The sequence below is a fragment of the Cnephaeus nilssonii genome, assembly GCF_951640355.1.
Source record: "Cnephaeus nilssonii genome assembly, chromosome: 2".
NCBI lineage: Eukaryota > Metazoa > Chordata > Mammalia > Chiroptera > Vespertilionidae > Cnephaeus > Cnephaeus nilssonii.
In genome coordinates this window covers 36,654,500-36,681,875 of record NC_137073.1, presented here as the reverse complement: position 1 = coordinate 36,681,875, position 27,376 = coordinate 36,654,500, and the positions used below count along the sequence as shown (strand labels likewise).

General features: G+C 43.7%; 1 protein-coding gene across 1 annotated transcript in view; it reads left to right on the top strand.

The window, feature by feature from the left end:
• LOC307109087 (cytochrome P450 3A12-like) overlaps positions 1-21,540 on the top strand; it is a 52,004-nt gene extending 30,464 nt beyond the window's left edge. Inside the window, exons 9-13 of the mRNA XM_079787636.1 lie at positions 799-865; positions 6,258-6,418; positions 10,524-10,750; positions 13,747-13,909; positions 16,643-21,540. Of these exons, the coding sequence (XP_079643762.1) occupies positions 799-865; positions 6,258-6,418; positions 10,524-10,750; positions 13,747-13,909; positions 16,643-16,738 (714 nt within the window). The 3' untranslated portion in view covers positions 16,739-21,540. The remainder of the gene's footprint in view (positions 1-798; positions 866-6,257; positions 6,419-10,523; positions 10,751-13,746; positions 13,910-16,642) is intronic.
• Positions 21,541-27,376: the final 5,836 nt, after the last annotated feature.

Here is a 27,376-nt window from a genome sequence, read left to right as displayed (position 1 = left end):
GCAGCAGCCACTCACGCCCTCAGTAGTCCTGCAGGTCCAATCTCCAGAAAATGGGCCAGGCACCGACGGACCGGAACTGCCAGCACAATCCTGACAGCGCCGCTGGCCTCCTGGAAGTCAGCCTTGGGCACCATGGCTGCTTTCCCTCCCTAGATGCTCCGCAAGGAAGAAATGATATAAAAGTGACTGCCAGGTGGCTCCCAACAACCGGCGTGAATGTCAGTGGGATGGCTGCAGATTCTGGGCTGGCAAGGGTGGTTTCACCACCCGCCCGGAGATCCTATTGTGTCCTGGGCCCCCCACCCCCCTCAGGATGGGTGCCAGATGCAGGGCTTATGGCTGGCGAGCGCCGCTGCAGTGGTGCGAGCCTCTCCCAATTGGGACTGACTGGGCGCAAGCCCACGGCAGGTGCAGTGGGGCTGGGATGAGCAAGAATGGCAGGTGGCATTGGACTGTGGGTTTCAGCCCAATCCCCGCAGGCCACCTCGAGGGGCCCCACCCATGCAGGAATTCGTGCACTGGGCCTCTAGTATTGTAATAATTCTCTATGGTGACAGATGGGTACTGGAAATATTGGGGGGAACACCTTGCAAAGTATATGATTGTCTAACCACTATGCTGTATGCTTGAAATTAAAACAAAATTATATTGAATGTAAACTGTAATAGAAAAATAAAATTAAAAAAAAGATATGAAGTGGCCATATTAATAGGAAAGAAGTTTAGTACTGCACTCCTGATTTATTTCTGGTTTCACAAGTTGACTCTTTGTCATTGAAATTTCTCCTTCTGCTTCCAGCACCGAGTGGATTTTCTTCAGCTGATGATTAACTCTCAGAATTCCAAAGAAATGGACTCCCATAAAGGTAAACAAGGTGTACTTCAGAGGGCCACTAATGGGGAGGCTCAGAGGTAGTGGTGATTCTGAAAATGTATAGGAAGATTTTCATGCAGACGAGAATTTCTATCAAATTGAAAAAGACACATGCTCAGAATAAAAGTAGCCAGAGGCACTTTCTACAAACATGTGGGCACAGTTTTATTCAAAGCTTGAAGGGCATCATAAACAAGAATTTTATGCCCTGAAGTCAGTCAGTGATCTGTGGATCACCTACATCAGAATCTCTGGGAGCTTGTTTCCAATATCTATTCTCTGGCCTCATCCAGCTGCATGGAAATTTGCATTGAGAATCCATCACTTTAGGAAGCACATCACCCCAGGATTGGTGACCTTAACTTGGAACCCTTGGTTAAATTGTGTTCACTAGCTTAATTTACTGTAAAGTTTTGTTTTATATTTACTAGTTTGATGGTCAAATTCTCTCAGGTTTGTCCACTGGAGCCCTTTCAGAAGGCTCTGGGGTCCTATTTTCTTCCTATTTTTTCAATAAACTTTATTTTTTAGAGCAGTTTTATGTTCACAGCAAAATTGTGTGAAAGGGATAGAGATTTCCCATAACCTTCTCCCCTCACCTATATTCAGCCTCCCTGACTATCAGAATCCCTAACAGCAGTGTACCATTTGTTACAGTCAGTGAATCTACATTGACATGATTATCACCCAAAGTGCATAGTTTAAATTAGGATTCACACTTGGTGTTGTATGTTCTATGGGTTTTAATCTATATATATAAAACCCTAATATGCAAATAGACTGCTATGATGTGTGCTGACCACCAGGGGGTGTGCACAGAACATGGTGGGCGTCAGCAGCAGGCGGAAGAGCGGGGACCATGGCAGGCATCGGCTGTGGTGTGATAGTGGAGCAGGTGAGCGGGGGTACCAGACCAAGATGGGGCATCAGTCTCTGTCATTGGGGCAAGGCTCTGGTGGTTAGTGGAAATACTTTGCTCCCGTGCGCCACGGTACTGCCGGGCACTCGCACCTGCTGTTGGCGTGGAGCAATTGGGGCCAGTGCCAGCAGGGGTGTGAGTGGGGCCAGCGCTGTCAGCGGGTGTGAGGGGCGGCTGCTGGCCCCAATCACCCCTCAGGGCTTCTCCACCTTCCCCTGCTCCTGAGGGGTGATTGGGGCTGGCAGCCGCCTCTTGCACCTACTGCCAGTGCCGGCCCTGCTTGCACCCACAGCTGGCACTGGAGCCGCTGCTTGCACCCACTGCCGGTGCCCAGTGCTGGTCCCAATCACTTGGCATTGTCAGTGGGTGTGAGCAGCGGCTGCGGGCCCTGATCACCCTGAGGGCTTCTCCATCTCCCTCTGCTCCTGAGGGGTGATTGGGGCAGCAGCCACTGCTCTCACCCGCTGACAGCGCCGGCCCTGCTTGCACCTGCTGCTGGCACTGGCCCCAATTGCTCCACGCTGTCAGCGGGTGCATGTGCGGCTGGTGCCGTCAGTGCATGGGAACAGCGGTGGTGGGAGTAGGGCTGCTGGCAGACGGGACCAGGGGCCACAGCGAATGGGCCGGGAACTGCTCCTGTGCCCACCACAGCCTCGTGGCCCACAGTTCCTTTCAAGGTGCGTGAATTTGTGCACTGGACCCCTAGTAAATTTATAATGACACTAGAGGCCCAGTGCATGAATTCATGTATGGGTGGGGTCCCTCGGGGTGGCCTGTGGGGATCGGGCTGACACCCACAGTCCAACACCACCTGCCGCTCCTGCTCATCCTGGCCCCGCTGTGCCTGCCGCGGGCTTGCGCCCAGTCAGTCCCAATTAGGAGAGGCTTGCAGCCACAGCAGTGCTCACCAGCTGTGAGCCCTGCGTCTGGCGCCCGTCCCAAGGGGGGTGGGGGGAGCAGGACACGATCAGCCCTCTGGGCGGGTGGTAGGCCGCCCATGGCCTGGAATCCGGATCCATCCCGCTGACATGCCCAAGGCCAACTTCCAGGAGGTCAGTGGTGCTGCTGGGATCATGCTGGTGGCGCCAGACCATCAGTGCCTGGCCCATTCTCCAAAGATTGGACCTGCAGGGCTATCGAGGGAGTGAGTGGCTGCCTCTGGCTGTTGGGCCACCGGGATGGTTTGGTCAGCTGAGCAGCACTCCCGCTGTGGAAGCGCACTGACCACCAGGGGGCAGCTCCGCGTTGAGCGTTTGCTCCCTGGTGGTCAGTGCACGTCATAGCAATTGGTCATTCGGTTGTTCAATTGCTTAGGCTTTTACATATATAGATATGTTCACCATTAGAGTATAGAGAGTATCGTGTATCCTTTTCACCTATCATTTTCTGAGTACTTTCTTGCTTTCTGATGTAAGGCATTCCAAATTTCTCTCTATTTCCCCTGATCAGCCCTAGAGCCTGCCATTTCACCAAGGAATTCTGGTTTATTTTAGTGAGAAATGGTATTTAGAAACCAAAATTAGATCTAGGAGTGTTCATTGCTCCTAGGGTTTCCTTACTTCTAGATTGTCTCAGTGGACAAGTCTAAGAACATCAAATATATTTACACAGGTCTCATAAACATAAATATTTCTATATCCACCCATAATTAGTGATGTAAACGTATTTTCTCTCAAAAAAGGAAAATCCAAGTATTATTGTTTATTCCTATGATATAAATACTTCCATCATAGTTAATTTCAAACTACTAATGGCTTGACAACTATCTCACACAATTTCAGAATATTTAATAATTGGTTCTAAAGAACAGGGATGAGTTGACTCCAGCACAGCACTATAAATATATCCATATCTATGTATACATGTCTTTCTTTCTCCCTATCTATTAGTATCTAGTCTAATACAACCTTCTGTGATGAAAGAGAACATATTATATATCAATAGATTTACTACTAGGCACATGTGGCTATTACACACTTGACATGTAAGCAATGAAACTGAAAACTGAATCTTAATTTTAATTAATTAAAATGTAAATAATTAATTAAATGTAGCTAGTGGCTACCTATTGGGCAGCACAGCTCTAAATTTTGGATATCATGGGGTATATCCTAACTGGGGAAAGGAATTTGATAGTTGAATTTACCCCCAACAGCATCATAAAAATAATGTTTGAAAAATCAGAACTTGGTAGACCCTTCTTGTTTTTAGTTGTGAATTACAACTTTGTGGGAAGTACCGTGTTTATTTCAGTGCTCTAAGTATCAAAAGGTCCTAATCCATTCCCACACAAATAGATTAGATCTTAACCATGTTCATTCTCTCAAGAGAAAATAAAAAAGGAGGCCACTATTAGTTTGAATAGACTCTCCCTTCTCTTCTCCCTTTATTCCTCTTCTAGTAGCCCTGCGCACGAATACATGCGCCAGTAGCTCGCTGCTGCCCTCCTGTAGCTCCCCTCACCCCCCCCCATAGCTTGCTGCCCTGCCCCCTCCTGTAGCTCTCTGCCACCCTCTTGTAGCCAGTAGCTCGCTGCCGCCCTCCTGTAGCTCTCTGCCCACTGCCCCACCCTCTTGTAGCTCCCCCAGTCCTCCTCCCTACTACCCCTCTCATAGCTTGCTGCCCTGCCCCCTCCTGTAGCTCTCCGCTGCCCACTTGTAGTTCGCAGCCCCACCCTCCTGCAGATCCGTGATCTGGTCATTACGTGGTCGGTCGTTACGCCTCATGGCATAATGGATAATTAGCATATTCCTCTCTTATTATATAGGATTGCTTTTTCTGATGGCATAATTCTTTCCTCCATCTTCTTGGCTCTGTTTTCTATGCTTAGTAGTTTATTCTTAATCCCCTTAATTGCATGCTTCATTTTCAGGATTTCTGATTGGTTCTTTTTAAAACTTTCAATCTCTTTGGTAAAGTATTCATTTTGTTCATTGATTTGTTTTCTGAGTGTATTGAATTGCCTGTCTGCATTTTCTTGCATTTTGTTGAGTATTTACAGAATTGCAATCATCAAATCTCTGTCATTTATATCACATATTTCCATGAGTTCCAACTTGCTTTTGGGGGATTTTTCATTTTCTTTCAATCATCCTCGTTTCCATAGTTATTCGTGGTATTTGCTGTTCTCCTTTGCCTACACATTTATATCTGTCGATATTAATGGCCTATAACAGCTTCCTCTGAAGAGGTCTTTCTACTACTTTCCAGTAGATGGCACTGAATCACAAGATTTTTTACCTCTGTGATCCAGATTTGACCTCCAGGGCTTTTATAAGACAGTAAAGCCTTGCTGCTTGGAGGTGGGGTTTGTTTTCCCTCACTGTAATGGTGACCCCTGATCTCCATGGGGTTCCCTCCAAGCACCCAACCTGGGGATCAGTCACAGAGGGAAACAGTGGTTCTACTGCAATAACTCTTGGTTTTTAGATAATTCTAGAGGCCCAGTGCATGAAATTCGTGCTCTCAGGGGGGGGGGGGGTTTCCCTAAGCCCAGTCTGTGCCCTCTCACAGTCCAGGATCCCTCAAGGGATGTCTGACTGCCAGGGAGGCGGGAGAGGCTCCTGCCACCACTGCTGCGCTCGCCAGTCGTGAGCCTGGCTTCTGGCTGAGCAGTGCTTCTCTTGTGGGAGTGCACTGACCACCAGGGGGCAGCTCCTGCATTGAGCGTCTGCCCCCTGGTGGTCAGTGCGCATTATAGTGATTGGTTGTTCGGCCGTTTGGTCGATTTGCATATTAGCCTTTTATTATATAGGATGCTCCTTGGCCATACTCCCAAGGCAACAGGATGCAAGTTTTGGGAGTCTGAGCATTGGCAGGACTCTGTGGTTCCATTTCTTTCTCTGAAACACCACCATCCGGCCCAACAGTGGAGAGCCACTGTTCTCCATTCCTCCTGGCTGAAGGAAGCTCCTGATACTGCCGTCTTCGGTATTCTGCATTTCTAATAAACTCCCAGATACTGCTGATGCTGCTGGTCCATAGACAATAAATACATTGAGTACAAGAGTTTATCTGTAGCCAATTACTGTTCTTTTAAGTTCCTGGAAACATGTTTAGAAGAAAGATACTTTAATTTTTCTTTACATAAACTTTAGTATTGTAAACTGTCTCAAAATTTTAAAGAATAATTTAAAATTTTCCTGGGGGAGAATGCTATCCCATATTACTTGTAGCTAAACTACTTTTAAGATTCTCTAATAACATGCTGTGGAATTACACAGCTGAGATAGTGATGAGAGTGATGTATCCAGGAGCAGGTGACCAAGAATAGTGTAGACCTTTGGAAAAACTGGATTAAGACATTTTTTTGCCTTTTTCTGGATCTGCAATATACACATCAGAGTACAACTCCCCCTAGTTTGATCTGAATTTCCATTTTTTTCTTCTAGAAGTTTGGAGTTTCATATGAATTTATCATAATCTAAACTATGATGATTTACATTGACCTTTCTTTTCCTTTTAGCTATGTCCGATCTGGAGCTTGTCGCCCAATCTATTATCTTTATTTTTGCTGGCTATGAAACCACTAGCACTTCTCTTTCCTTCTTTATGTATCTTATGGCCATTCACCCTGATGTGCAACAGAAACTGCAAGAGGAGATTGAGGTGACATTTCCCAATAAGGTAAGTGGATGATACCTGCAGAGGGAGGGAGAAAGTTAAACCTAACCAAGAATGCTTACTCACCATTTCATAGGATAATTTTTGCAAAGAGCATAAGCATCAGTTGTTCATCTGTGCTATTTAGGAAGGATGTAAAGTGATGAAAACAAACAAAGAAATATAGGTAATGTGTACTTTTCACAGATAATAAGATTTTGGACAAAGTGCTTTTCCTGGCATAGCAGTTATCTGTTATCACAATAATGTCGAATGGAAAAAACACACACCCTCAGTGGCAATTAACGATAAACAAATAAACATTGATTGCTCAAGTGTCTGGATAATTATCTGTGTTGATATTGCCTGGACTTGCTTTAGTCTGGCTCTTGGCTGATCTAGGCTGGCCTTGGCTAAGCGGCTAGGTGAATCAGCTTCACACATGATCCATACATCTCCCATACTCCAGACAACTAGCCTGGGTATGTTCTTCTCAGGCAATGTCAGAGGGAAAGAGCAATAAGCCCAATCATATGGGTGCCTTTCAGAACTCTGCTTGCATCACACTTAGCCAACATTCCATTAATTTAAAGCATGCACCATGGCCAACCCCAGCATCATAATAGGAGGGCACCAAGTTAGATGACTAAGGGCATGGACACACACAATGGTGGAGAACAGGCACAAATAGTGTAATATACCACCCTGGGTAAACATTCCAGACTAGAAGAAGCCTGACATACAGGAAAGAGTATAGGGTGGGGAATAGAAGATAGACTATGGTTTTGGACAGGTCGTATGACCTTTCTGAGTCATAGGTCTTTCAGATATAAGGAAAAGATTTTAGAACCTATTTAATTGGAGATTATCTTTCTTCTCAGGGAAAACTCACATTGGCATTCTTTTGATAGCAATAAGATGGAAAGGCCACTAAGAGACAGAGACTAGCTAAGGTCACTAAGAGACAGAGACTAGCTTTTTTATTTTTTAGTAACAATTACAACACTATAAGTAAACATTTGCTCCTTACTATATATGTCTATTCTAAATACCTTGTATTTATAAATGAATTTAATCTTAACAAATTCTGTATTAACCAGGATAGGCTAGGTTATGCCTTGGTAACAGATTGGTCCTGAAATCTAAATGGCTTTGCATAGCAAAAATTTACTTCTCCTATTTATATATACAACATGGATTGTTAGAGGAGGCTAGGAGTGGGAATCTTGGCTCTACATAGTTACTCAGAAATATAAGCTAAAAAGGCCCCACTTTCTCTTTTTTTAAAAATATTTTTTTTATTGATCTCAGGTGGAAGGGAGAGGGAGAGAGAGAAACATCAATGATGAGAGAGAATCACTGATTTGCTGCCTCCTGCATGCCCCCTACTGGGAATCAAGCCTGCAACTTGGGCATGTGCCCTTGACTGGAATCGAACCCGGCTCTTTCAGTCCGCAGGCTGATGCTCTATCCACTGAGCCATACTGGCTAGGGCAAGACCCCACTTTCTTGTAGCTGCACTTTCTGGAACACAAGGCCTTCATCTTGGTTGGGGAATAAAGAAGTAGAGTGTTGTTCACTGGATTTTCAAGTGTTTTGGCTTCCAATTAACATATATCACCTCAGCTCACAGCCCATTCTCAAAGCTGGTTTCCCCTAGCTTTAAGTGGGCTGGGAGATGTGGAGACCACATGGATATTAGGTGAGCAGTGATGTCTCTGCCATACAACCCTATGAAGTGCCAACTCTAAATATCTCCACGTAACATATCAGAAAACTGAGGTACCGAGAGGTGAAATAATTTTCATATACTAGTCATATAGCTAGTGGTGAAGAAACCACTAGCCAAACCCTTAACCTCTACAATATTGCCTCTTCAATATAACACCAATTGGTGACCAATACTGTATTGTCCACACTGTTTTCAGATACCTGACAAAATTGGAACTCTTTGTGGTATGAAGAGACTGGCCTCTGGGGATGGAGAGGCTTGTATGAGATCTTCACAGCTTACAGTCAAACCCTGAAGCAACAACTAGGAGACTGTTCCAGCAAGGCAGCATGAGGCTGAGTGGGATGCCACCTCTTTATAACTTTTGCTAGAACTAGAGGCCCGGTGCACGAAATTGGTGCATGGAGGGGGGTTGTCCCTCAGCCCAGCCTGTACCCTCTCCAATATGGGACCCCTTGAGGGATGTCCGACTGCCCGTTTAGACTAGAAGAAGCCTGACATACAGGAAAGAGTATGACTGTCCGTTAAACGGACAGTCGGACATCCCTCTCACAATCCAGGACTACTGGCTCCCAACTGCTTGCCTGCCTGCCTTCCTGATTGCCCCTAACCGCTTCTGCCTGCCAGCCTGATCACCCCCTAACCACTCTGCTGCCAGCCTGTTTGCCCCCAACTTCCCTCCTCTGCCGGCCTAGTCACCCCTAACTGCCCTCTCCTGCAGGGTTGATCACCTCCAACTGCCCTCCCTTGCAGGCTTGGTCCCTCTCAACTGCCCTCCCTTGCAGGCCGGGTGCCTCCCAACTGCCCTCTCCTGCTGGCCATCTTGTGGTGGCTATCTTGTGTCCACATGGGGGCAGGATCTTTGACCACATGGGGGCAGCTATATTGTGTGTTGCAGTGATGATCAATCTGCACATTACTTTTATTAGATAGGATAGAGGCCTGGTACAGGGGTGGGGGCCAGCTGGTTTGCCCTGAAGGGTGTCCCGGATCAGGTGGGGGTTTCCTTGGGGCGTGGGGCGGCCTGAGCGAGGGGCCTGTGGTGGTTTGCAGGCCGGCCACGCCCCCTGGCAACCCAAGTGGAGGCCCTGGTATCTGGAATTTATTTTCCTTCTACAATTGAAACTTTGTAGCCTGGAGCAGAGCCAAGCCTGGGGCTCCCTCCGAGGCCAGCAGCCATTTGTGTTGGGGTTATAATTGAAACTTTGTTGCCTTAAGCGGGTGGGCCCGGCCAGGGTGTGTGGAAAGCTTTGCTTCCCCTGTTGCCGGCGGCAACCCTGGCCTGCTCTCTCAAGCTCCATTCTGCCGCCATTTGTTTGAATTTGTTTACCTTCTATAATTGAAACTTTGTAGCTTGATTGGAGGCTTAGGCCTGGCAAGGGCAGGCGGAAGGCTTGGCTTCCTCTGTTACCTGGGAAACCTTGCTCTCTGTGGCTGTAGCCATCTTGGTTTGGGTTAATTTGCATACTCGCTCTGATTGGATGGTGGGCGCTGGCTTGTGGGTGTGTCTGAGGTATGGTCAATTTGCATATTTGTCTATTATTAGATAGGATGAAATTGTATGCCCTGGTAGCTAGCATCTCATCATACTCTTCATGTACCCTATTTGGTTTAGAAAGAAACCTGTTTCTTGTCAAGTTATTTATAAATTCTATATTATATAGTTTTTCTCTCCAAATTATATATATAATCTAAAGGGTTGGCCCTAGCCGGTTTGGCTTAGTGGATAGAGCATCAGCCTGCAGACTGAGGGTCCCAAGTTCAATTCCAGTCAAGGGCACATGCCCAGGTTGTGGGCTTGATCCCCAGTATAGGTGTGGAAGAGACAGCCAATCAATAATTCTCTCTCATCATTGATATTTCTATCTCTCTCTCCCTCTTCCTTCCTTTTTGAAATCAATAAAAATATATATGTATATAAAAATAATAGGATTTTTCAACTAAAAATCTTTATGTCAAGTTGGGATTTTGCTCTTTTACACATTCTCTTTCCTTGGTGCAGAAGTGTGGCCTCTCTTTTGAAAACAAACATATTTCATTTAAGAAATTAAGTGACCTTAACATATTTCATTTAAGAAATTAAGATTAAGAGTAGGGGCCATAGTCTATTAGTCACATGAGATTAAAAAAATCACTATATGGTAAGGTGAGGGATTTCCGGTCCCGTTTAGGGTATTGTCCCCAACGTCTCCCATAGTTATAACTACTCCACACATCTCGATGTGCCATTAAGCAGGTTAAAGGACATGACAGATATTAAAATGTCTGTAAATCTTAAGGTCCTTTACCCAAATAACTTATTCTTTGGAGTTCCTAACATTTCTATAGAACTACATAGACTGAGTTGAAAGTTGATCTCAAATCTCAGTTTATCAAAATCTGTTTCTTTCTTCCCAGGAAACTCCCACCTATGATGCCCTGGCACAGATGGAGTATCTTGACATGGCGTTGAATGAATCCCTCAGATTATTCCCAATTGCTGGTAGACTTGAGAGGGTCTGTAAGAAGGATGTGGAAATCAATGGGGTGTTCATTCCCAAAGGGACGGTGGTGATGGTGCCAAGTTTTATTCTTCACCGAGACGCAGCGTATTGGTCAGAACCTGAGGAGTTTCGTCCTGAAAGGTACTGAGAAAGGGAACCCACCTAATCCAGTCTGGTTGGACATATTCTGATATCTTTTAGTATAGATGATTAATGTGTGGTTGTACAATCATTTATATGCATACCTATTTATTTTTAGAAGTTTTTCTTATTACAAGAGTGATTATTTTATAATCTCTAGATTAAAGAAAGTTGTATTTGTCTATAGTCCAAATACTTTAATATAGGCCTCATTAATAATGTGATGTATGTCATTATTGACATTTTCCATGCATATGGAGATTTTTAAAAATTTGAATGATAATTATATTTTATACTACTTTATTTAACAGTAAACCATAAACTACATCCTATGTATAAAACACCACCTTATATAAGTATATATTTATCTGTCTGTGATTGTATACATATGCCATAATTTACTTAATCACTAATGATTTTAGAAATATAGGCTTTTTTTCTTTAAGTTTTTCTGTGTTGTTTTCTTTAATCTGTGAATTTACCACCAATGTTCCCACATTCCATTTTTAAAAACATTGGCTGCTGTTCCTTTAGCATTATTGGGAGAGTGCAGGCTGACAACCTGAGAGGTCCTCACCTTTGATGGTTTAAGCAGTCCCTTAAGGGTAGAGGTGAACACAGGTTCCCTGGTCTGTCTTGGCTGCAGTCCTGGACCAGCTTCCTCCTACTCTCAGTATTTGGTGACTCTTCCAAAGGGAAGTCATCTGCTCTCTAGACATTCTAAGACCTCCTCTTTAGGGGTCGTTAGCATGTTCTTCTGGGAATTCAGAGCCAAGTTTGGCTTTGGACACAGCTTGGACTCTGGGAAGAGCTGATGCTTCCCATTTAGTGTATTGGTGAGCAAAATTGGAAAGAACTATTGAGGGCACTACCTGGATCTAGACTTTGATTAGCACAACTATACGATCCCTAATGGCATGGACCTTGTCTCATTTGCCATGGTGTCCTTATTCTAGCATAGCGTCTACACATAGTACTTGTTGAAGAAAGTTAGTTGAACAAGTCCTCTGTTTTCTGGAACAGGGGCCTCTATGGGATGCTAGCTACCAGGGCATACAATTTCATTCTAGCAACTTGCTATTGTCAGAGTTTTACAGAACTTCTCCTTCAAACCTTGCAAAGAAACCTCTCCAAACTCAGCAGTTCCCCTCCTTGTAGCTTCATGAACGTAAAATCGGAGACCTTTCCTGTACTTCATTTTTAATTCTATTTATTGGGTAACACTAATATTATAATAATTTCAGTTGTACAACTTTATAATACAACCTCTGTAAACTTTATTATGGGATTACTATCAAAGTCTAGATTTCTCCAATCACCTTGTATTTAACCTCCTGTACCCACTTCATCTTCCTCATACCTTTCTTCCCCTCTGGTAACCACCATTCTGTTGTGTATATCTATGATTTTATTTTTTATTTGTTGCTTTTTGTTTTATATCCCACATATGCCTGAAATCATGTAGTTCTTATCATTTTCTGTTTAATTTATTTCACTTAACATAATACATTCAAGATCCATCCATGTTGTTACAATTGGCAATAATTCATTTTTTTATGGCTGAGTATTATTCCATTGTATATATGTACCATATCTTCTTTATCTAATTATCTGTTGCAAAACACTTGTTTTGTTTTCATGTCTTGACTATTATAAATAATATGTTAATGAATACAGGGGTATGTGTATCTTTATGAATAAGTATGTTCAAATTTCAAAATTTTCACGCATATATCCAGAAGAGAGATTGTTGGGTCTTATGGTAACTCTTTTCTTAATGTTTTTGTGGAACTTCCATACTGTTTTCCATAGTGGCTACACCAGTTTATATTTGCACCAGCAGTGTATGAGAGCTTTCTTTTTCCACATCCTCTACAATATTTATTTCTTGTCCTAACTGGAGTGAGCTGGTATCTCACTGTAATTTTTATTTGCATTTCCCTTATAGTGGTGGTGAGTATTTTTTCACATATCCGTTAGTCATCTTGTACTTTGCTTCATCAGTCATCAAAGAGTAAGTGCTGACCATGTGTCAGAAAGTGGGCCAGTCCATGAAAAATCCATGTTTTAAATTTTTTTTAACATATACAAAAGTATATGTATATATAGAAGCATTTCCTACATACACATCTATGAAATACTTATAACGCCTCTATATGTGTTCATCACCTGCCTTACAGCCATCAACCCATATCCACTGCCCTATCCATATGCCATCGATATCCCCCTCCTAATTTCCACATTATCTTAAGGCACAGCATCTGTAAATATTTTCAATGTTTCCCAAAATATAAGAACTCTTAAAAAATATATAACCACGATGCCATGATCACTTTTCCCAAATACATATTTTTCCTTAAAATAATAAAATATTGAGGAGTCAAATTTGAATAAATTATAGATCTACCATTCAGAGATTTATAGGCTAGTGAAACAGATACTAAGGAAACCAGTGATCATACTAGAGTAGAGGAGCATCATATGCCAATGTGAGTCATCTGATTTAAGCTGTTCAATGAGAGAGAGAAAGAGAGAGAGAGAGAGAGAGAGAGACAGAGACAGAGACAGAAGGGGAGAGGTCAGAGGAGGGGAGGGGGAAAAAGGGAAGGGAAGGAAAAATATACTATATTATTCCTGCTTCCTTCCTCCATGAACATGTGACAAGCTTGAGTTTGATGGAGGGAGAAACCTTCTTTTCCTTCATTTCTTTCTTGCCTTTAGAGTGTGAATATTTCAACATCCTGAATGTAATTTAGTGTTTAAAAACAAATTTTCTTTTAAACAGCATTCATCTTTTTTCTTCAATGAAACTGAAAGCTCCTAAAGAGTAAGGGGAGTGGAAATGATCTCTAGCTTATATTTCTCACAGCAAAATAACCAGAGCAGGATCTCACTGACTAGCCCACTGGAGTATCCTGTATACTACAACCCCAAACATGTGGCTATTATGGTGTATATGTTTTACTAATTGTTTTAATCTACTGTTGTGGAACCAGGTTCAGTAAGAAGAACCAGGACAGTATAAAGCCGTACACATATATGCCTTTTGGAAGTGGACCCCGAAACTGCATTGGAATGAGGTTCGCTATCATGAACATGAAACTTGCTATCGTCAGAGTTTTACAGAACTTCTCCTTCAAACCTTGCAAAGAAACACAGGTCAGATACTTAGCATGTTACCACTCTGCCAAAATAATGTTTTATTGGGAAATTTGTAAAAATATATATGTGTGTGTGTGTGTATACTATATGCATGTGTATGTATGAATGTGCTCACTTATTGTTTAATAATTTATTCTCTAAGCTAGAGGTTTTATTTGGAGTCATCTGTGACCTTTATGATCCCATTAGTCTGGAGTGCTAAGCCTGTGTTTTTATAAATATCCAACTATAAAGGCAATCTAGAGTCAACATAGTTAGTGTGACATGATGATGTAGAGTCCTTTGAGAAAAGTTTAAATTTGGTTTCAAGTCCACCAGAAGGAAGAGAAAGTGCTGTGCACAGTCCTGAAGTATAGTGATAACTGAATAATGACTTTTGAACACTGTTCTTTTCCACTAGAACTTACAGAATTTCTTGTGTTAGTTGTGGTTCTCAACCACTGGCTATACAACAAAATAAGTGGAGAGTTATGAAAAATCTTGATGCCTAAGTCATCTCAGATACTAAAATAATTAATTTTTTGTGGCTTTAAAAGCTCCACCTTTGACTCTCATGTGCAGTCAAGGTTGAGAATCACTGATGAAAGCATTTCTGCCTGATTTCCAGGGCCATCCTGGCTACTTGACCCCTCCTTCTGGCAGCCCTGCTGTGATCAAACTGGGCTCCTTTTACATCTAATAAGAACTCTATGATGTTTTTCTCATTCTCCTCTCATCCTTCAAGTCTGAGTTCATTCCCAAAACCCTTCCAGAAGTCTTCCCCATCTAGTCCAGAGCCCATTTTTCCTCTGCCATGTTATTGTTACTGCAGGCTGGTATCATCACTCGTACCACCTAACCTAATACTTTTTCATTAAACTATCCAGTTTGGTTCTTTATGTACATAAGAATGTCTTTAACTCTAGCACCTCATTTTATTCTTTTCATAAATTCACAATGGTGCCTTGTAGTCATGCAGAAAATGCTTAAAGAGTGATTTGCAGTTGATTTGGAGCTCTTGGATACAAATTTTAATCAATTTAATTTGAAAAATTTAACAATGAGCATTACATACACATGCCTTGAGGTGAAATTACAAAATAGGAAGGTTTTACATTAATAGGTAGATCTGGAGTCTCTTCTTTGAAGAACATGCAGAATAGTTGCCATTGATTCATATCAAGCAAGGCCCTATAATAAGGCTTATTTCTAGGACTCGTGTGTTTATTATGCAGCTCCTTTCTTTAAGTAAGCTTTTTTTTCTCAGGGAAGAGGAAGATAGAGATAATTTCCACCTTATTTGTGGCTTTAGGCAGCTGTGTAGGAGTCCTGTAAGTATATACACATGAGGGACTCAGCCCTGAGAGGAAATGGGTCTCTGGCACACCTGGGGTGGGGCAGACACTCCCCGAAAACTTCCAGTCTTCTATTGCTGGTGCTTCTCACCCTCCATGACAATTTTCTTGCCCTTCAGTGAACTGAGATCAGAAGGTTACTGTGTTGGAGGCTCCCCCAATACTGAAGAAGTGACTGGGTGAAAACTGAGCTAAAAAATTTGTCAAAGGAATGTATAGGTCTTCAGATGTTCACTATTTACACTACACATGGGACCTAGGAGGTGTTAGAAAACAGGCACAATACTTCACAAAGATTTCTTCCATCATGAAACTGGAAGGTTTCCACTGGTAGAGGTGGCTGGGCTTTGGAAGTCGAGGATGGTCCATATAATTAAAACATGTAATATGTACTCAGGATTAATTTGCAAGTTTCAACATGCACGAAATGAACTCTACCTGGCTTTTCCAAATATTTTCCCATAATGCCTAACAATCTGGTTTAAATTTAAAAAACACATCCTTTTTATTTAAAATTTAAACCAAAACCAAACAAACATAGTTTTGTCTTTGGCCTGGTACAGAATAGGTGATATATATATCCTATCTAATAATAGAGTAACATGGAAATTACCATCACTCCGCTACGCCCACGATTGCGCGGCGGGAGGCTGGGGGGCGGGATTCGGGGTGGCCTATCCGGCCATTGAGAGGCACGGATCCGGATCCGCTGCCACTGAGGGGGGCTACCCTGCTGTTGAGAGGCGCAGGGGGCGGGACTCCCGCCCCCTGTGCCTCTCAACGGCAGGGTAACCAGGTGTCCGCGGCAGCCCCCCTCAGCAGCCGTTGAGAGGCGCAGGGGGCGGGAGTCCCGCCCCCTGCGCCTCTCAACAGCAGGGTAGCCCCCCTCAGCGGCTGCGGACCATCAAAAGCGTGGGAGCTGGGTGCCTGTCTGCTCCGGCACCAGGCCTTTCAGAAGCCTCCGCCGAGCTGGAGACTTCTGAAAGGCCTGGTGCACCAGCGGACAGGCACCCAGCCCCACCACGAAAAGCAAAAGCGTGTAGGGGACCCTACACGTGCATGATTCAATCATGCACTGGGCCTCTAGTATGTATATATATATATATATATATATATATATATATATATATATATATATATATATATACACAGACACACACACACACATACATTTAAAAAAAATTTTTTTTCTTGAATGAATGTATTGATGAATGCTTTAACTGATCAGGATGAGACAGATTACTAAATAATTATAAAGAAGTAAAGATATATTATGCTAAAAGTAATTTTTATATGTTTGTAAAACTTTATTGTCCTTAATGTATCTCATCTACTTTGCTTCTGTTGTTAACAGTGTTTCATGAACTGGTTCTCATATGCTGTTTAACATTTGCAGATCCCTCTGAAAATAGAGTCTCAAGGACTTACTCAACCACAAAAACCCATTGTTCTAATGGCGGAGTTGAGAGATGGGACTGTAAGTGGAGCCTGACATTCCTTAAGGACTTATACATTGTTCTTCAAGGAAGTTGTATCCCCCAACCCCAGAGATCTCTATGTACTTTGTGAATAAAACCCAAAAATGAAGATGAACTTAACCTATTGCACTTGATAAATGACTAGCAATTCTGTACATTCATTTAGCTTTCTCAGTGTCTATACAGAGTATTATATATTGTGTAATATAAGGGAGGTGACTAAAGTGCCAAATATGTAGACCCAGTTTATTGGGTTCTTATAATACTGGCTCCATCCATTCCCACTTGGTACTGTCTGCTGTTCCTTAACACTAATCAAGAATACAAATTTCTCAAGGGAGAAACCAAGATGGCGGCATAAGGTAAACACCTAACTGTTGCCTACCACAACAATTTTGAAACTACAACTGGAAAACAGAGCGCACACCGTCCAGAACCACCGGAAAGCTGGCAGAGTGGAAAACCTACAACTAGAGAAAAAAAGAGAGGGGGACGCTGAGCCTCAGGAGCTGTGGAGGTGGGGAGATCCGTGAGCGCAGAAAGGGCAGGCGGCTGAATACACGGCAGGCTTGCTCGCAGCGCGCGGAGAGGGAGGGCAGCAGACGCTGTGTGGCTAGCTTTCTCGTTTGGGAGAAAAATAAAACCTCCCGACTGCACTGAAATCCAGCTGCGGTCGGGGAGAAACTGGTCTGTTTGGCAGCGGACGAGGCTCGAAAGCTGCCTTCTCTCAGAGGCACGCAGCCATTGATTAGGGCACGGAGAAACCGACCCTCTTAGGGCGGAGCAGACGGGAAACCAAAGCTTGTCTATGCCACCCTGAGACTCTGCCCCATCCAAGCTGAGCACAGCCCTCCCAGTGACTGGATTTCTCGTTCGGGAGAAAAACAAAACCTCCAGTCTGTACTGAAATCCAGCCCCAGCTGGGGAGAAACTGGTCTGTTAGGCAGCGGGAGAGGCTCGAAAGCTGCCTTCTCTCAGAGGCGCGCAGCCATTAATTCAGGCACGGAGAAACTGCCCCTCTTAGGGCGGAGCAGACGGGAAACCAAAGCTTGTCTGCACCACCCTGAGACTCCGCCCCATCCAAGCTGAGCACAGAAGCTCTCCCAGCGGAGACACTGCTGATCCTCACAGCCAACTGGCTTGGAGATCAATTCCCTCCAGTGATACCAACAATCCCAACCACTCTGAACTCCAGTTTCTGGGGACACGCGGGGGACCCAGACGCCTACGGGACTCTAGGCCATCGGTCGGAGAGTGAGAGTGACTTTTCTGTCGGTGTGGACGACACCAGATTTCAACCACTCTCATAAGGGACACATTCAAGAGGCAGACTCAGTGAGCACCAAAGCCCTACTGTGTCTCCAGCACAGCAATTCTTCCATTATAGACACAGCAGGCCCTCACAACCAATTGGAGCGGAGGTCAATTCCTCCCAGTGTACCAACAGCAATCAGGGCTTTTAACTACACCAAGACTTTCCACTCAGCCCACAAAGGGGAGTACCAAGAGCGACCACCTAGGGTGATTGGGGAAGCTGAGCTACCAGCCCCTATAGGTCACCGACCACACAAAGCCACTCCATCAACACAGGGAGGCAGCCAAAATGTGGAGACATCGAAGTATGTCACAAGTAGGAGAGATAGATGAAAGCAAACTAATGGACGACACAGTGTTGAGAACCATATTTATAAGGTTACTCAAGAATCTTCTAAAAACCGCTGAGAAACTTGAAGAGACCTTCAAGGACCTTAATGAGAATACCAAAAAAATGGAAAAGGACCAGTCAGAAATTATGCATACACTGTCTGAAATAAAGACTATACAGAGTAGACCACCGCACCCGAAGAGTCAAACCAAAGATCTGGAATATGAGGAAGAAAAAAAACACCCAACCAGAGAGGCGGAAAGAAAGAAGAATCCAAAAGTGTGAGGCTAGCATAATGAGCCTCCGGGATGGCTTTAAGTGTACAAATATCCGAATTTTTGGGGTGCCAGAAGAGAGAGAGCAAGATACTGAAAACCTATTTGAAGAAATAATGACAGAAAACTTCCCCCACCTGGTGAAAGAAATAGACTTACAAGTTCAGGAAGCGCACAGAACCCCAAACAAGAGGAATCCAAAGAGGACCACACCAAGACACATCATAATTAAAATGCCAAGGGCAAAAGACAAAGAGAGAATCTTAAAAGCAGCAAGAGAAAAACAGTTAGTTACCTACAAGGGAGCACCCATACGACTGTCAGCTGATTTCTCAACAGAAACTATGCAGGCCAGATGGGAATGGCAAGAAATATTCAAAGTGATGAATAGAAGAACCTACAACCAAGACTACTCTACCCAGCAAAGTTATCATTCAGAATAACTTTGGCAGATAAAGAGCTTCACAGATAAAAAAAAGCTAAAGGAGTTCATCACCACCAAACCAGTATTATATGAAATGCTTTAAAAAGAGGAAAAAGAAGAAAAAAGTAAAGATAAAAATTATGAACAACAAATATCTATCAACAAGTGATTTTAAAAATCAAGTGAATTCAAAATCTGAGGAACAGAATAAACTGGTGTACATAATAGAATCAGAGGCATAGAATGGGAGTGGATTGATAATTCTCAGGAGGAAAGGGGTGTCTTTGTGGGGGGTATGGGAAGAGACTGGACAAAAATCATACACCTATGGATAAGGACAACGGGGGGGAGGGAACAATTGTAATAATCTGAACAATAAAGATTTATTTTAAAAAAAGAATACAAATTTCTCTATAATTTTATCAATAAACATTAATGAAAACAAGAATTATTTTGGTAATGGCAGTAGAGATATTAATATCACACTTTATTTTGAATATTATTTATTGTATGTTATATTGAGCAACTCAATAAACATCTTTTCACAATGGATTATCTAATACTTTCATGCACAGTAGGAGGAATATATAGAACCAAATTAGTGGGAGCCATCTACTAAATGTTTTTAACCATCACGATCACTGGTTGGATGGGACCTTTTTTGAAACTCCAATTTGATGTATTAAGATAAGTGAGTGGAGAGGGATGGCACAGGTTTGGCTACATAAAGGAAGATGGATCAAATAAGTAAATGTATTATGGATAATGAAAGCCAGCTGTGGCCAGCATGTCTCAGTGGTTGAGTGTTGACCTATGAACCAGGAGGTTCACGGTTCCATTGCCAGTCAGGGCACATGCCCAGGTTGTGGGCTTGATCCGTGGTGTGGGGCGTGCAGGAGGCAGCCAATCAATGATTCTCTCTCATCACTGATGTTTCTATTTCTCTCTCCCTCTCCTTTCCTCTCTGAAATCAATAAAAATATGTTTAAAAAAAGGAAATCAGGTTTCTCACTATCGAAGAAGGATTGTCACTGATTTTGAAAGAGAAAACCAGAATGAGCCCAGTGGACACAGAGATTGGAATGGAATGTACTGGGCAAATTCATGCTTTTCTATATAGATAGATGATGGCTAGGTAGGTAGATGTTTGTGTATGTACGTGACTGTATACACACACGTGTAAAGGGGTAGTGTCCCAGCAGCTATCCTGATGGGAGGGTGAAGATGACCACTGCCAGTAGTATGTGATGGTGGCGATGGAAGGCTCTTTCTGAATTCATTAACCTGATCTGCCACTTATAAGTGGGGTGACCCAGTTATTTAATCTTGACGAACCTCAGAATCCTCATCTGTGAAGCAGGGATGATAATAGCACCTACCTCAGGGATGGGGCACGTCTGGCCCACAGGCACTATGAGGCCTGCAAAATCATTTGGTCTGGGCCTGCCAAGGCATTAGGGGAGAGTTACTTAAATATTTGACCAAATATAGCAGGCTATTTTTTTATTTATTTATGGGTTCTCTATTCTGTTCATTTTGATTTTTTAAATTTTTTTTATTGTTGAAAGTTTTACATATGTCTCCTTTTTCCCACATTGACCTCTCCCTGCCCGCCCCTGCCCGCCAGCACATGCCCCTACCCCACTATTGTCTGTGTCCATTGGTCCTTTTCATATGCATGAATTCAAGTCCTTTGGTTGATCTCTTACCCACCCTCCCCTCCCCCGCCTTCCCTCTGAGGTTTGACAGTCTATTCAATGCTTCTATGTCTCTGGATCTATTTTTGTTCATCAGTTTACATTGTTCATTATATTTCACAAATGAGTGAGGTCATGTGATATTTATCTTTCTCCATATGACTTATTTCTCTTAGCATAATGCTCTCCAGTTCCATCCATTTGGTAAGATTTCTTTCTTTTTACAGTAGCGTAGTATTCCATTGTGTAGATGTACCACAGTTTTTTAATCCATTCATCTGCTGATGGACACTTAGGCTGTTTCCAAATCTTAGCTATTGTAAATTGTGCTGCTGTGAACATAGGGTTGCATATATTCTGATTTCTTGGGATATATTCCTAGAAGTGAAATTACTGGGTCAGATGGGAGTTCCATTTTTAATTTTTTGAGGAAACTCCACACTGTTTTTCCACATTGGCTGTACCAGTCTGCATTCTCACCAGCAGTGCATGAGGGTTCCTTTTCCTCCACATCCTGCCAGCGAACTTGTTGTTCACTGATTTGTTGATAATAGCCATTATGACAATAGCAGGCTAATTTTTTTAAATTTTTTTATTAAGGTATTATATGTGTACATATCTTACCATTGCCCCCCCACCCACTCCCATATATGCCCTCACCCCCCAGAGTTTTGCGTCCATTGGTTATGCTTATATGCATGCATACAAGTCCTTTGATTGATCTCTTATCTTCCCCACCTCTCCCTAACCTTCCTGCTGTAATTTGACAGACTGTTTGATGCTTTACTGCCTCTGTATCTTTTTGTTCAAGTTTATAATGTTCTTTATTAGCAATAAATGAGTGAGATCATGTGGTATTTTTCTTTCATTGACTGGCTTATTTCACTTAACATAATGTTCTCCAATTCCATCCAGGTTGCTGCAAATGGTAAGAATTCCTTCTTTTTTATGGCAGCATAATATTCCATTGTGTAGATGTACCATAGTTTTCTGATCCAGTCATCTGCTGATGGGCACCTAGGCTGTTTCCAGATCTTAGCTATTGTAAATTGTGAGCAGGCTAATTTTTAAGTTGATACTTTTGTATGGCCCATGAATGATGTTATAAATATCCAAATGGCCCTTGGCAGGAAAAAGGCTCCCCACCCCTGACCTACTTCATGGGGTAATTGCGAGGATTACAGAAATAAATACAGATGAGACTCTGAGAATGATTCCAAGCACATGATGAACCAACAACTGTGCTGGCCAATGTTGTTAAGAGTCATACTTTTAGAACAGCGCTCTCTGAGCTGCAGAGGTCATGGAAGCAGCCTGATTTGCCACAGATCAATTGCAGAAGAGCTAATTTGTTGAATGACTCAGTCATTGGATTCCAAGAGATACTTTCTGAAGTTTCATTTCTTCCCCACCTTGGTCATGGATGCTGCACTATGATGTGAAGAGGTGGATTTTCTGTAAGCACACTTTACTATTTTTTTTCCTGGACTTACGACCTTTCTGATATCTGTCCTATTACCTGCATTGTCTCTTTCTTTGGCCCACCCTGATGTCCCCATTCTATGGACACATTGGTGTATTGGTGGACTATCCCTTAAACATATTTTACTGTTTTCTCTATTTTCGTGGACTTATGGCAGTAACAGAACATTCTAGGTCTTAATGTATTCTGGTTTTGTTGAATTGACTTTAGGTAAAGTGCCAAAAGCAGGCACTGGGCTTACAGCCAGCTGTGCGAGGTTTCAGTGGTCCCATGGTCCTGGCCACATTTGCTGAAAGCTCGACCTTCCCTATTTCAGTGACTTGCAAATAGTTTACATCATTGTGCACATGACCTTCCTGTTATGCCATAAGAAACTGGTACTGATTAATTAATTGGACTATTTACAGAGTGATATTACCTCTGCACTCTCCATCTTATTAAATTTGAGGGTGGTTGTACAAAGCGGAGATGATTTATTTGTTCAGATACTCATTCAAAACCTCCATGCCAGGTATAGAACTCTTAGGCCCCAGGAGTATAGAAGTGAATAAATCATGGTTTCTACCCAAGATGATTTCATAATTTAATTGTAGAGACAGAAACATAATTATTGTACTATAATTGAGCCCCCAAACACCCTTTTTCTGGCCTACGGGGGAAGGAGACTAGATCTGTATTAGTCTGCTAGGGCTGCTGTAGCAAAGTACAATAGACTGGTGGCTTAAACAGCAGAAATTAATTTTCTCACAGATATGGAGGCTGGAAGTCCAAGATCAAAGTGTCAGCAGGGTTGGTTCCTACTGAGGCCTCTCTCCTTGGCTGCCAGATGGCCATGTTCTCCCTGTGTCTTCACATGGTCTTCCCCCTGTACCTGTCTGTCTGAATCTCCTTTTCTCATAAGGAAACCAGTCATATTAAATTGGGACTCACCCATATGCTCTCATTTAAAGTTAATTAGCACTTTAGAAGCCTGGTTTCCAATTACAGGCATGTTTTGAAGTGCTGGAGGTTAGAATTTCCACATATAAATTTTGGGGGTTGGGGGACACAATGCAGCCTATAACAGGATCTGAGGGGAGCCTCTGAGCCTGCACATGGATGGCACAGGAGGGCTAAGGGGAACATGCACTCTCATCAAGGTTGGGTGGAGGGTGGGCCAGAGCCCACAATACCAGTTAGAAAGCCCCAGGTTAGCAAGGGAAACTCTCAGGCCTGATAGAACCATGAATGCAACAGCAGACCCTTGAAGACCCTCTGCAGAGCCAGGCAAGGAAAATACATTGCCTGCAAGACCCAGTGGGGGAGGGTCTCAGGGAGTCATCAGGTGGAGCCAGTAGGGTTCATCAGGTTAAAGCAGATTAAGATTTGACTGTGTGTAAAGGCTCTGCACAAGAACGCTGGCTCCTGTTGGGTGCATGGGGTGATGGTCTGAGGCCCACTTTCCCATTCCCACAGTTCATATCCCCAAATATCCCAATTTCATTCTGAGAGGAGCAGGGAAAGAGGGAGTTTGCAAGGCCAAACTTAGATAAGTTTATTACCCAAATGAAACCAATAAGTTGTTTTATGGAAACAAAAAAAATTCTTCCACCCCAATTTTACCCCAGGTAGGGACTCATGGGGATGACAATCACATTTATGAAAAGTTAAAAAGCTACATTTTCTTTGAGCATCTGTGTGCATTCAAAAGTGCTATGTCTCTTATTTTTAACAGTTGGTACCGTAACAACTGATGAACAAAGATGAAATAAGGGTAGAAGATTCAAGATGGCAGCTGAGGTGAAAGTTACATTAACCTCTTCCCATGACCACATCAAAATTACAACCAACTTATAGAACAATAAACTGGATAACCATCTGGGGACTAGCTGAAAGACACAAAGAATCCATGCCTAGACCCATTGGAAGGCAGAGATGGCAGAAATGGGCTGGCCTCACACCCACATGCAGCAGTTGAGAATCTGGAGGGATATCTCAGCTGCAGAGGTCCCTCATGAGGAGCAAGAGGTCCCAGCTAGGTGCCAGACTCCCCAACCCCCAGTACCAGTGCTAGAAAAGGGAGCCCACCAAACATCTAACTGTGAAAATCAGCGGGGATTCGGTCCAACCGGGTGAGATGGTAGGTCGCAGAAAACTTAGGCACCTTCTTAAAGGGTCACGCACAAAATCTCGCTCGAAGGCGCTCACCTTGGGCTCCGGCAGAGCGATGGCAGCTACGGAGAGTGCTGGGGTCAGACAGGAACAGACTGAGTTGTGTGGCTTTAGGGTGAGGGACGTTTTCTCATGCACCCAACAGGAGCCAGCGTTCTTGTGCAGAGCCTTCTTTACACACAGTCAAATCTTAATCTGCTTTAGCCTGATGAACTCTACTGGCTCCACCTGATGACTCCCTGAGATCCTGCCCCACTGCAGAAGTCCACAGGTCCCATGAAGGTGGTGGCTCTCCTTGGTGTACCCTGAGACTTTTGCTAAGTAGCCCCAAACCCAGGACTGGTGCTGAGTTCAATCCATATTACCCTGTTGAACACCACTCACCCCTATCTGGTGACTCACCGAGACCCTGCCTCATACAACTCACATACCACCCGAGGCGCTTTCAGTGGCTGAGCCTAATGGGCAGCCAGCAGGTTGTGGTGGGTCTCAGGTAGACTTGGGCCTTTTACTGACTTGTCCCCGGCCTGGCGTTTATGGCAGCCAGCTTTGGAGTGTAGCATGGCCCCTCCCACATTCACCTAGGTGGGTGCAGCATAGGCAGCTACCAACCATGGATTGCTTTGTAGCTCCTAACAGGGAGCCAGGGCTGATCACAGGCAGTCCGACATTAACAAGCACCAGAGTCCATTAAAAAAATTTCAGAAACAATACACTTGGTGGCTGATTTCAGACCACAACAGAGCATGGCCTGATTAGCTCCAAAAGCAGTAAACCCAAAGGGAGGTCTCATCGAGGATCAGACCCAGCTGGGGCAAATTCTGCCTCCTGGGATCAGCCTCCACACAGCAGCTTGTGATCAGGGCCAATCCTCACAGTCAGCCAGTCTGAGGGTCAATTCCACCCACAGATGTGCCAACAGCAATCAAGACTTAACTATAATAAAAGGGCTTACATAACCCACACAAGGAATAATCCTGGAGCACCCAGCTCAGGGAATCATGGAGACTGTGCCACTGGGCACCATTGCACATCTACAGCATAAGGCCACTCTGCCAAGAATGGGAACATAGCAGCTCTACCTAACACACAGAAACAAACACAGAGAAGCAGCCAAAATGGGAAGAAAAAGACACATGACCCAAATGGAAGAACAAGAGAAATCTCCAGGAAAAATCTTACATAATAAAAAGGTAATATTTAAATTACCATCACTCCACTACGCCCATGATTGGGCCAGCGGGTGACACAGGGGGCGGGACTTGGGGTGGCTGGGGTGGTGATTGGGCCGGCAGGACGCTGAGCTCGCGTTGCCAGTGGCGACGCGAGCTCAGCGTCTGCGCCATGGCTGTGCTGCGGCACAGACAGGCCTCTGGGGCAGTGAGCCCAGCCGGCGTTTTGGAGGTTTGGAGGCGGCGGACGGTGGGCGGGCGGCGCGGCTCCCCGGGGAGGAGTCTGGCGGCAGTTGGGCCGCAGGAGCACTTGGCGGCGGCCCCAGCCTTCCTGGGCGGGAGGCAAAGGCAAGACCCTGGCCTGGGCTCCGGCCACAGGAGGACCACGCCCCAGCCCCGCCTCGCCCTAGGGGCCCAGGGACTTCGGAGCTGCCGACCAGCGGACAGACAGCTTACACGTGCATGATTAAATCATGCACTGGGCTTCTAGTAACAAAATAAAACTGGGGCAAGCAATCCACCAAATACAGAGTCCAAAGCAACCGTTATAAGAATGTTGAAGGAACTTAGGGGAAGAGTAGATAAACTCACTGAGAACTTAAAAATAAGAGAGTAAGCATAAAATCTCACAAACTATAAAAAAGAAGCAGTCAGAAATGAAGAATATAATATTTGAAATGATGAGTACACTAGAAGGAATCAAAAGCAGGTTAGATAAAGCAGAGGACCAAATCAGCAATTTGGAAGACAAGGTAGCACAAAACATTCATTCAGAACAGCAAATAGAAAAAAAAAAATTAGAATTAGTTTAAGGCATCTGTGGGACAACATTAACCATAACAATATCCACCTCATAGGGGTATTGAAGGGAAAGAGAAAGAGCAAAGGACTGAGAAACTATTTGAAGAAATAATGACTGAAAACTTCTTTAACTTGGAATTCCATCCCATCCCTACTTTAAAATAAAATAATGGTCTCTCTGTTCCAGTCTCAGATCCCATTCCCTTGTCTCCCTTAGATCAGGCAGGAGGAGATTTCCATATCCTACATAGGCAGGGCTATGTCAGCAGGAAACAGTTACTGAAAATAGATCATCCTCCCTCATCAACCCTAAAAGATTTTAGGGATAGAAGTATTTGAGGAGGGAATATGGCAGGATAGTAAAAAACTAGGAAAATTACTGGGCAAGTAGGATGGGGAAATTGAGACAAGAAAATTAGGCAAGGCCAAACAGTTTGGGCAATTTACAGCCAACTTGTCAACCTCAAGATCCTATCTTTCCTAACCAAGGATACTGGAGAGCAAATGATTCTCACCCTCCTCCCTAACCAGAAAATGCATAGCTTAAATCACCCTGGCCTGGGAAAATAGAGAACAAAGACTAAATTAATGCCATGTGTGCCAGCTAAACAGATGAAGTTGGGGAACAAATAACAAAAACCTCATTAAAGCCAGCCAGACCTGAGATAAAAGTAGGACAGTAAACAGACCAAAGAATTATGAAGAAACTCCCCTATACACTCATCTTAATGCATCAGCGTATTAAAAATGCACAGATTCTCACCTGCAAAACACACACACACACACACAGTCTCAATGTGGCTTGCTCTGGAGCACACCCATGCCCCTTCTGGGCATGAACTTTTTATTTCTAAGGGTCCCCATGAGACTTACAACCAGGGGAGCAATGGGCAGCACCAACCGGACTCACCCCCTGATCCTGTCTCTAAAGCCTCCTTTTTCTCTGACTCCCCAGTGAGCCAGCAGACCCACCTTCGCTCACTTCTATCACTGTGACCTTCCCT